The following is a 12173-nucleotide window of genomic DNA, read 5'->3' as shown; positions in this document are numbered from 1 at the left end:
AAATACCAATTTTCATAAATAATGTCTCTTACAGTATTAAATGTTATTTAAATAAATGTCTGTCAAATGTGTGAAAGATGAATTCTCAAAGAGTAGCAAAGAAAGAGAAAAAAAGATCATGTATGGTCAATGAAGGGTAAATGTGTGCTCATGTACTCAGATGGGCCATATCTTACAGAACTTATATCAATTCATCTCTATTTTACTATCTGTGGAAACATATCCTTTAAGCTTCTATGCCTGCTTCTGCTAGTATAAGAATAGGTCTTGTCAGGGATTCATTGACCTCCTTGTTTCTCAATCTGTAGATGGCAGGATTCATCATGGGAGTAAGGGATGCGTAGAAGAGAAAAAATATTTTGTCTAAGACCTTAGGAGTGTTAGCCGTTGGAAACACAAAGATAGTTATCCCGGTCCAAAAGAAAACTGTAAGCACAATGAGATGAGAAGAGCAGTGGAAAAGGCCTTTCGTCTCCCTGTGTTGGAAGGGCATCTCAGGATGGTGGTGATGATACAAATGCAGGCTGTCAGGGTCAGTAGAAATGGTACACGTGCTCCTGTGGGAGCAATAGTAAATGTCACCAATTGCAGAGTCTGGATGTCTCCACAGGACAGCTTTATCATGGGTGAAAAATGACAAAAGAAATGATCAATTTCTTTGGAATCACAGAACATTAATCAGAACAAGAAATTATTTACTATGGTGCAGCCCAGGAAGCTGCTTATCCAGCATCCTACCACCAGCTGGAAACAAACACTTAAATTCATCAGAGCAGCATAACTGAGTGGAGTGCATATCGCTAAATACTGATCGCAAGACATTGCCATGAGCAGCATTGGTTCTGTAGTTGACAGGATGCCAAACAATGTAATTGCAAAATGCAGGCCTTAACAGAAATGGTTCTGTCCTCTGTCAGAAGACTCATCAGCAGTCTGGGCAGGAGGGTTGAGGTGCGGCAGATCTCCATGAAGTACATGGGGATGTGAAGTTACTGATAGAGTGCAACTAGTGCAATGCTGAGGATGTTCCCAGCCACAGTCACAACATAGCTCATTAAAAACAGCAGGAAGAGAAGGGCTGCAGGTCAAGGACTGTCCCAAATCCTAAGAGGAGGAATTCCAGGATGGTCATTTGATTTCTCCCTTCCGCTTTCTCCATAATATGTATCTAGAAACAGAAACCCATTCAATATTGATGGAGCATATGCAGTCAGGTTTTGCTTTTAGATACACTGGAAGAAACCTGGAGTAAGTGACCTCAAACCACTGCATCTCTCTACTGGAAGAATAAAGTTGTCAATAAACAGGGGAAGACTCAGATCATTAAAAACAACAAAAAGGAATTAGCCTTTAAGCTTCCACGGGACTCCTTGTTTTTGTGGATATAGACTTTTAACACATCTACCCTCCGATACTTGACCTCGGAACAGACAAAAGACTTTTTCCCCTTCCAGATTTTGAAGTATTTTGTTCCTTTATTGGTCTGGTCAGGTGTCAGTTAGGTTATGTGAGCTTCTTAACCCTTTTCAGGTAAAAGAAGAATTAACTCTTAGCTGTATGTTTATACAGTGATTTTGATATATTGTTGCAACTTCTTTTTCTTAATGAGTGGGTATCAAAAGTGAGTTATGGGCACTATAAGGGAGTTATAGTGATGTGCTCTTGACACTGATATTGTCTTGATATCTATTAATACAAACATTTGCACCCATGTGGAAGTATCATACATTTTTATGGAACACGGCACAGGCTCAGATTTCTGTTCAAGCACGATCCATTGTAGAATCTTGTCATAGCTGGTGAAAGACACCGAGTAACATTGGGGTCAAATGCTGACCCAGATTACCTATGGCTCTCTCAAAGTCCTTGAAAATCACCTGGTATTAACAACTGTATCAATTAGTGATAATGGTCTTTCCTACCACTACCTGCCCTCTCTGCTCTTCTCTTGGCAGGCAAAGTAATTGAACAGGTAAAAGGAGAATCAGAGGGATGGACATTGACATGGAAGAGATTTCATGGTCTATCAGTAGTGATTAAGTGCACTGAGACCTGATCATGGAATCAGGACCTCTTTGTTCCATTTTTAGCTCTGACACTGACTTTCTGTTTGACCTGCTTCAAGTCATATCAATTCTCTGGGCCAGAGTGGGCAATCTTGATCATCTAGTCTGACCTCCTGCATAACACAGGCTATAACATCCAGCTGAACTATAATCATGCTTAGAATCACATTCAGTCCCAGATTTTACAAGATATTTAGGTGCCTAAAGATATAGATAGGTACTTAGTGTTTTTATAAAAAGTGCCTAGATGTCTACCTCCCATTAAAATCAAGCCATATAGACATGTTAGAAAAGCCCACCAAGCAGTTATCTGCTTCTTTGAGCATCTAAACATCTTTGAAAATGTGGCCTATGTGCTTAAAAAGTACCTACCAAAATGGGACTCCCACTCTTGTTCAGTGTCTCTAGTTATTCCTGTAATAGAAATCATAAATAAATAGCAATTTTAATACATAAAAACCGCCATGCTGGGTCAGACCAGAAGTCCACCTAGCCCAGTATCCTGTCTTCTGACACTGGCCAATGCCATGTGCTTCAAAGGGAATAAACAGAACAGGTAATCACTGAGTGATCCATCCCGTCGCCCATTCCCAGCTTCTGGCAAACAGAGGCTAGGAACACCATCCCTCCCATACTAGCTAATAACCATGAATGGACCTATCCTCCATGAACTTATCTATTCTTTTTTGAACCCTATTATAGTCTTGGCCTTCACAACATTCTCTGGCAAAGAATTTCCTAGGTTGACTGTGGGTTGTGTGAACAAATATTTCATAAGAAAATAAGAACATAAGAATGGCCCTATTGGGGCACCTCAAACGTCCTTCTAACCCAGTATCTTGTCTAGCCCAGTATGCAGTGGCCAGTGCCAGGTGACTCAGAGGGAATGAACAGTGGAGGTAATCATCAAGTGATCCATCCCTGTTGTTCATTCCCAGCTTCTGGCAAACAGAGGTTAGGGACACCATTCCTGTCCATCCTGGCTAATAGCCATTGATGGAATTATCCTACATGAATTAATCAAGTTCTTTTTTGACCCCTGTTATGGTTGTAGCCTTCACGATATCCTCTGGAAAGGTGTTCCACACGTTGACAGTGTGTTGTGTGAAGAAATATTTACACATGCTGCCTATTAATTTCATTTGGTGACCATTAGTTCTTGTGTTATGAGAAGTAGTAAACAACACTTCCTTAGCTGGGCGAAGGGATAGCTCAGTGGTTTGAGCATTGGCTCGTTAAACCCAGGCTTATGAGTTCACTTCTTAAGGGGCCATTTGGAGAACTGGGGTAAAAATCTAGGAATTGGTCCTGCTTTGAGCAGGGGGTTGGACTAGATGATCTTCTGAGGTCCTTTCTAACCCTAATATTCTATGATCTACTTTCCCTACTCCAGTAATGAGATGATGTAGTGGGACAGTCATGGAGCTGAGAATAACTCAGACCTCTTTTTTGAAAAAATGGCATCACATTACTTATGCTCCAATCATTTGGTACAGAAGCTGATTTAAATGATACGTTACATAATACAGTTAGTAGTTCTGCAATTTCATATCTGAGTGCCTTCTGAACTCTTTTGTGAGTATCATCTGGTCCTAGTGACTTATTACTGTTTAGTTTATCAATTTGTTCCAAAATCTCCTCTAAGGACACCTCCATCTGGGACAGTTCCTCAGATTTGTCACCTAAAAAGAATGGCTCAGGTTGGGGAATCTCCCTGACATCCTCATCCGTGAAGATCGATACAAAGAATTCATTTAGTTTCTCCACAGTGGCCTCATCCTCCTTGAGTGCTACTTTAGCACTGTGTTTTCAGTGGTCCCACTGCTTGTTTAACAGGCTATAAAAAATTGGTCCAGAAGGGTATTAGCTCCCAGTTCCCAACTCTTGTCAGGGACTCCACTAGAGACTTTGCTATGGCTACTGATTTTATTTGCAAGGTTCCCAGATAGTGTGGAGATGGGTAGCGGTACATCACAGATAGATAGATAGATAGATAGATTAGATAGATAGATAGATTCAAATCTTAATTACATTGATATATATATAGATAGATAGATAGATAGATAGATAGATAGATAGATAGATAGATAGATTAGATAGATAGATAGATTCAAATCTTAATTACATTGATATATATATATATATATAGTATCTGTGTAATAATTACATTTTTTCCTGAGGTATGTTTGTCCAGATTTTTACTAGTGTTAATTATACAATGAATACTATCATCAGATGATTATATTTATAAAGGAACAGAGAATGAAATTGCTAACAAAGGAGAAATGTGGACATTTTATTCTTGCTGAATAACTTCCAATTTATCAGCTTACTCAGTGCTGCTTTCACTTTCTTGTTCCTCATGCTGCAGATGATGGGATTCATCCCTGGAGACAACACAGAATTGATAACACCCACCATGAGATCCAGACTTGAGGTTGAGCTGGAGGTGAAAGTTGAGCTGGAGGTGGGCAGAAGTGGAAGTGAAAAGTAACAAGGAGATCACAGTGAGGTGAAGCAGGCAGGTGGAGAAGGCGTTATGCCGGCCCTGCTCAGAAGGGATTCTCAGCACTCTGGTGAAGATCTGAACATATGTCACAGTTATGAAAATGAAGAGGCATGAGACTGTGGCTACACCAAAAATGAGAGCCCCAACTTCACTGAGGTACAAGTTGGAGCAGGCGAGCTTGAGGAGCTGGAGGATGTCACAGAAGAACTGATCTATTGCATTGCCTCCACAGAAGGATATTTCAAACGTGTTCCTGGTGTGCAGGGCAGAGTAGAGAATCGCATTGATCCAGGCACTGGCTGCCATTTGGACACAAGCTCTCCTGTTCATCACCCTCTCATAGTGCAGCAGTTGGCAGATGGAGACGTATTGGTCATATGCCATGACTGTGAGAAGGCAAAATTTGCTGAAGCAAAGAATATGAAAAAAAATAAAAATAAAAATAAAATAAAAAAGATTTGGGCAATGCATCCAGAATAAGAAATCACCCTGGTATTCATGAGGTAATTGGCCATGGATTTGGGGATGGTGACAGAGATGGAGCCACGGTCTAGTATGTACAGATTCACCAGGAAGAAGTATATGGAGGTGTGAAGATGGTGATCCAGGGCTAAAACTGTGATGATGAGAAGATTCCCCAGCAGAGCTGCCAGGTAAATCACCAGGAACACCACAAAGTGCAAAATCTGCGGCTCCTGAACACCAGAGAATCCCAGGAGAAGGAACTGGTCACGGTGGTTTGGCTGGACATTTTCTTCCTCAGCACGTTGTGTGATGGTTGTGGAGGGAATGAAAAGGGTTATGGTCAGGATTACAGCAACAGAGGAAATGGCCCCGTTTCCCCTTTCCCTAATATCTCATTGTATGACTGTCAGAGGTGCCCAGCACTTGTCACTTATAATGACTAAGAGACATTTACTAATAAAGAAAAAATGTTTCCCCAAAAACTCCTTTTATGCCATACCTATTCAAATAAACTCATTTAAAACTGAATAAAAATTAATAAATAATGGGAAAAGAACATCTGAATGGGAAAGAACAGTCATTTCTATTTCAAAAGCCCATACACCAACCTTGTCTCTCACAGGTCAGTGTGTGTGCAAGCTGTGATTTCCTGTATTCTCCCCCAGGGTGGAGGTTGAGCTGGAGGAACATAAGAATGGCCTTGCTGGGTCAGAGCAAAGGTCCATCTAGCCTAGTATCCTGTCTATCAACAGTGGCCAGTGCTAGGTGCCCCAGAGGGAATGAACAGAACAGGGAATCATCAAGTGATCCATCCCCTGTCGCCTAGCTTCTTGCAAACAGAGGCTAGGGACACTGTTCCTACCCACCCTGGCTAATAGCCATTGGCAGACCAATCCTCTATGAATTTATCTAGTTCTTTTTTAACCATGTACAACAGCCCCTGATGCCACATGGAATGTATGTGAGGCTGTGTAGGAAGGTCCTAGAATTCAGTTCTCTACAGGCTGCAGAAGGAGGCGAGCACAGGACTATTGAACCTCAAGGTCAACAAGAGTCTGCATCATGACTGTTTGCTGCTTGAGAAGCACTAGCATCTCCTGCTGCATGTCCCTCTCCTTTTTTCAGCATCTTTCTCCTTTCCACTCTTTCCCTGGCGATGCTGTCTGTGATCCTCCAAGCCCTGTGCTCAGCATTCAAAGCTGCAGAGACTTACAGGGTCTCCTGTGACATGTTATCTTGCATCCTCTTCCTTTTCCTCCTTATCTGGCTGAGCCACTCCACTGGTGTGGATGGAGAGGCCCTCAAGGCCACATTGCCAGCTGCAAAAGGTACAGTGCACAGAGGTATTATTGTGTGAGTGTAATCATGAAATAAATGGAAACTTCGTATACTGAATTCTCTCCCCTTGATCCACACAGGGTTCAAGCACTACATTCTCAGTTCTCCTTAGGATTCATAGACCATGGCAGCAATCTCAGCCAGGGAGAGGATGGCCCTGGGGTGAGGGAAGGAATTGCGGAAATAAGGGGGGATATCTCACAGGCCTCAGTATATGCACTTAAGGCAATTGAACTGAATGCTGGCAGTGTTTTCAACAGGCACTGGGGATTTTAGCACATGTCTCACTTCTGAGAGCAACGGAGGCTAAAAGGGAACAGATCCTGCAGGCATCTGGCTATAGACCAGGGCCATATGCTGCTAGCCTATGTACTTCAATGGTGCCTGCTGAAGTAATCGCTCAGTGTTAGAACATCTAAGGGCCAGATTTTTAATGACATTTAGGTGTCTAGGAGGATTTTCAAAAGCCTTTAGGCACTTAATTCCCACTGACATCAAAGGGTGTTTTGAAGATCCCATTAGGTGCCTAAATACCTTAAAAAACAGACAGTGATTCCTTCTGTGAATCTAGCCCTGGATCTCTGAAATCCCCTATGAGGCTTTGGCAATATCATCCCAGAAAACTAGACTGAGATTCAGAACCACTATTTCTGAGCCCTTCCAGACATTGAGGGCTTTGTAAACAGCATCCATACCCAGAAATGGATTCTACAAACGGCTCTGTCTCTTTAAAATGAGCCAAAAACAGATCACAGGACTGTGGGTCATAGTGGCCTTCAGAAATGGACTGAGATCCTTGTGCAGTTTCTAGAAGACATGTCCCCACCACACAAACATCAACATCATTGGAACTGTATTTGCACCCTTGAGTTCCATCACTATAGAGGTGTCCAGGAGTACAGGGAAAGGAATCCTCCATCATATATAGCAAAGTTCCCTCCAGGACAGAGTAGAAGCACATTTCCAGGGAGTGGTGAGTGAGAGAAAATTGCCCAGCTGCCACCTTCACTTCTATATATACTACTAAAAAATATCCGACTTCAGAACCTTGGGTGAATCATCTGGCCACTTAGGACTAGGGCAATGCAAATAAAATTAGGATACAAGGAGACAAGACAGAAATCTCCGTGCATTAATGCTGGAATATTCAAAGGGATGTAAGGGAGATAGGTGTCTAACTGCCCTTGTGCAGTCAATGGGAGATGGGCACCCAATTCCATGAAGCCACTCTGAATATCTCAGTCACAGCTCAAAGCCTGGAGCAAGAGTTCACTGTATCATTTGTGCCATATTCTGCAGCACTCACAGCCTTGTTTCTGCTCTCATTGCACAGGATGCGGCAGAGTAGGTTACAGGTCTCTTTTCAGGCCCAAGCCCATCCTTGGTACTTCAACATGGAGCTTAGTGGATTTGTGCCCAGGATTAATTTGGCCCATTCTCAGGGGCTTGTTTTCTGCTCTTTCTTCTGCTAATGCCCACTGGGGATAATCACAGCTCTGTGTTCCTCATGGGGGTTTCCTGCGGAATTCCCCACTCAGTCTGATTACTTTGGTTGCTATCTGTATCTGAATCCCTGGGCTGATGATATGTTTCTTGCACATGATGCAGAATCTTAACACTGTGGGAGGGCCTGGGAATAGACTGTGACTCAGCAAGGTGTCTTTAAAGAGCAGGACAGCGCTTGGCCTTAGCCCCCACTGGACATTTGAAAGGACAGGAGGATACAGATCACACCTATTTCCATGTGAATTCTAGAGACATTTTACCACAGGAGGGAACAGGTTGGCTGGGGAGACAAGAGATGAAGCAGCTGCTTTCACCTCTAAGTCCCCTGTTTACACCAATCCCCACTGAACAGTGGCCAAGGGGCTGATCCACAAAAGGATTTAGGTGTCTAAGTCCAAAATTAACATCTTGAAAACCTCTTCTGAGCTGTTGCTTAACCGGGTAGGCACCTACATTTCCTTGCATGAAGTCCCTAATGGTCTCAGACTGTAGTGGTTTGCAGATGGTGACTTATCAGTTGTATAAATCCAAAGTTTGCTCCATTAAGCAACTTTGGAAATCATAGATTTAATGTTTCTGAAGTTCAAGGAAGGCCAGACCTTAGAATGTAACAAGGTAGACACAAGGCCAGGATTACAAAGGGGTTTAGGCACATTACTATTCTAATAGGTTCCCAGTGGTATTTACAAAAGCACCTAAGCAGGTTATGCACCTAACTCCCATTGAAAGTCTATGGGATTTAGACTTTTGGCTTACTTAGGAGTTTTGATAAATCCCACTAGGCACTTGGCTTTATCTGTAGGTTCCTAAATCCCTTTGCGGTTCTAGCCAATAGATTACACAGAAGCTGGACTGCGATCAGGAAACTCTGGGGGAGATTCTAGGGACTGTGCTGTGCTGGAATTAAATTACCCAGGATAATAATGATAGATTTTAGATTTAAAATTGATGAATTCATGAACTTTTGCCTCTGGGCCTCTGCTTCAGAGCTGTGCAGGGCTCCAGGGAATGAGTCCCTCCAGCTCTTGCAAATTAGACGTGGATAAATCACCTTCCTGCAGTGTTGCTTGTCTAATGCCGGTGACGATCAAAGCCGGCTACATACAGCTCATCTGCAGAGCGCAACAGTCAGTTCTGTCTCAAAAGCCATGTTTATTCTACGAGGGCTATAACAGCATAGCTACAGCATGGTAGATGTGCCAGAGAAACTCTGTAGTTTAGCCACAGCCTGCAGTGATGGAAAGAGTGGTTATGTAGGAATATCACCTCCCTGAATTATGGGAGTTGGATCATCACACATATTTTTTCCATTGATTTTGCTCCATCTACACCAGGAGTGAAAGCAGCATAGCTACACCACTCTGGAGTGTGAATGTATAGTCTTGAGTGGTATAACTATGTTGATCTAAGTTTCAAGTTTTGAGCAGGTAAGAGTGAGGGGTTGAAAAGATTCTTAGGCAGTTGTGCCTTTGCCATCAAGACATCACAGTGGTGGGGGAAATTAGATAGATAGATAGATAGATAGACAGATAGATAGATAGATGATATTGACCAAAGAATCCAGGCAGTGGATGACAGAATGCATCGGAATTTGGGAAAAAGTCTACAAATTCCAACACAGTAAGTTTGCTACTTCAGTTAAATATTGTTGGGAATTAATATAGAGGGGAAATTTAAGAACATAAATATGAATTGTAATCTGAACTCTTTTAAGATTTTTACTATCAGTTTAATCAAATGTCTTGTCAGAATTTTTCTCCCTTCTGGAAAATGCTGATTTTTTCTTTGAAAAAGAAAAACCAAAAAAAAATGATTTTTTTAGCCAGTTGTGGACAATCAAACTTTTAAGATGAAAAATATATTTTTAGTAGTAAAACACACATTCTTTAGGTGAAAAAAAGCCAAATTTCCATAAAAAATATCAACAGACAATTTGCAATGAGCCTTAAACTTTAAAGAAATGCTGTGGACATTAATACTGCCTAATTTCAAATGACTTCATTCTATTGCAACCTTGTTTGCATTTCTGTTTCAAAGTGTAACAGCAATAGACTCTGGGTGTTGGTGGGCAGGACTGAATTTAGGATATCTGGAGCTAACTCCACGAGCTAAGGGCCACAAACCCCTTAGCTAAGGCTGTAGAGCAGACTTGTTAAAGTCTAAGATGGTCTCGGTACCACTTTTGTACCCCACATCCAGGAGGACTGTGGGTTACAAAAGCAATAATTACACACAGATAAAACTTGAAAGGGGAAAAAAGGCACAGAAAGGTCAAAGTGACTGGCCCAAGGTCAGAGAGCAGGCCAGTGACAGAGCCAAACATAGAACCTAAGTGTACTGATGGCCAGCAAGCCACACAGCACAGACCTAAATTCACAGAAGTGAACACCACCACCCAGGAGCTACCGATTCTCCAAGACCTTCATGCCATGCTGATGGAAGCACAGCTGGTATTTGGTGCTGTAAATCAGTTTTTAATTGAGCAGCAGGCCATTGACGTGCTGCTGTGGTGAAATCATAACAGACAAGCTGACATTTGGTGTGGGATGAGTCTATGGAGTGTAGCCTCAGAGAGTGGGAATGAGGCTATGTTGGCATATTCTAGTACTTCAGTTTCATGCCCAAGTTGTCAGCTGGCTATTTCTCAGAATAGAGGGACCATTGTTAGCAGTGTTGGGTTTAGGTTGTAATTTGTTCCAGCCCTTATACTACATTCCATCAAGCCAACTCTTGGGCCAGATCCTCCGATGGTGAAAAATGACCCAGCAACACTGGCACAAATGCCAGTTTACACTGGTACGATAATGCACTTGACTAATGGTCTGATGGTCAGGGGAAAGGAGCATTCATCATGCCTGGTCATGGAACTGATGAGTGCAATGCTCCTGTAACAGTCACATCATGAGATATTATTAAAGAATATCTTCAGCAGTTGAATATAGCTATAATGAAACACAGAATAAAATGATGACCATAGTCTTAATTCTTCCCTGCACAGGCAAGACACAATGAACTAAGGAAGAAAATGTCCAACCAAACCACAGTGACCGAGTTCCTTCTCCTGGGATTCTCTGACATTCGAGAGCTGCAGATTTTACATGTTGTGGTGTTTCTGGTGATTTACCTGGCAACCTTAATTGGGAATCTTCTCATCATCATAGCTGTAGCTCTTGACCCCCATCTTCACACCCCCATGTATTTTTTCCTGATTAATATTTCCATCCTAGACCTTGGATCCATCTCTGTCATTGTCCCCAAATCCATGGCCAACTCCTTATTGAACACTAGGTCCATTTCCTATGCTGGATGCGTTGCCCAAGTCTTTCTCTTTGTCTTCTTTGCAGCAACCAATATGACTTTACTCACTGTCATGGCGTATGACCGATACATTGCCATCTGCCAACCACTGGACTATGACAGAGTGATGAACAGGGATGCTTGTTTCCAAATGGCAGCCAGTGCCTGGATTAGTGGTATTATCTACTCTGCCTTGCACACTGGGAACACCTTCAGATTACCATTCTGCCAGTTGAATGTCATCAACCAGTTCTTCTGTGAAATCCCCCAGCTACTCAAGCTCGCTTGCTCTGATTCACACCTCAGTGAAGTTGGCATTCTTGGCTTTAGTGCATGCTTGATATTAAGCTGCTTTGCTTTAATAATTGCGTCATATGTTCACATCTTCATGACAGTGCTGAGAATCCCCTCTGAGCAGGGCCGACGTAAAGCCTTTTCCACCTGTCTCCCTCACCTCACTGTGGTCTCCTTGTTGTTTTGCACTGGCACCTTTGTCTACCTGAAACCCACCTCTAGCTCAGCATCAGGGATGGATCTCATGATGACTGTTCTGTATTCTGTAGTGCCTCCAACAATGAATCCAGTCATCTACAGCCTGAGGAATAAGGAGATCAAAGCTGCCCTGAGGAGGCTGAATGTGTGGACATTATTTACCAAGAACAATATGTTTGTCTTTCTCCCATAACTGTCATTTTATTGTGTTTCATTATAGCTACATTTAACAGATAGAAATATTCTTTCCATGGGAAAATCACCTGCAATGTGTTTATGTAGTGGTTAAAGTACAGACGAATTCCACTGAAGTCAGTGGAGTTACTGTAGAATTAACAGTGTAAATGAGGTCGGAACCTATCTATTAATCCATTTTAAGGATTTATATGGCTACCATTACTCCATCGTCAGAGCACCATACACAGTAAATCAGTAGCTACGACAAAGTCATTAGTCAACTTCATTTACTCTCTGGCTCATCTCTTCCTTTTTTGGGGGGA

At 42.3% G+C, this 12173-nt stretch overlaps 1 protein-coding gene and 1 pseudogene across 1 annotated transcript; one reads left to right on the top strand and one right to left on the bottom strand.

Annotated features, from left to right (window-relative positions):
- Window positions 1–197: 197 nt before the first annotated feature.
- Window positions 198–1159, bottom strand: LOC115642795 (annotated as a pseudogene).
- A 9750-nt stretch (window positions 1160–10909) lies between these two features.
- On the top strand, window positions 10910–11866 carry LOC115642746 (olfactory receptor 14I1-like). The gene has a single exon (XM_030546460.1). The coding sequence runs from the start codon at window positions 10910–10912 to the stop codon at window positions 11864–11866; it is 957 nt and encodes a 318-aa protein (XP_030402320.1).
- Window positions 11867–12173: the final 307 nt, after the last annotated feature.

Source organism: Gopherus evgoodei, unplaced genomic scaffold (genome assembly GCF_007399415.2).
Source record: "Gopherus evgoodei ecotype Sinaloan lineage unplaced genomic scaffold, rGopEvg1_v1.p scaffold_45_arrow_ctg1, whole genome shotgun sequence".
In the NCBI taxonomy this organism is placed as follows: domain Eukaryota; kingdom Metazoa; phylum Chordata; order Testudines; family Testudinidae; genus Gopherus; species Gopherus evgoodei.
This window is presented reverse-complemented; position numbering and strand designations above follow the sequence as displayed.

Coding starts and splice junctions, on each gene's coding strand:
- LOC115642746 (XM_030546460.1), top strand. CDS start 10,910: ATGTCCAACCAAACCACAGTGACCGAGTTCCTTCTCCTGGGATTCTCT.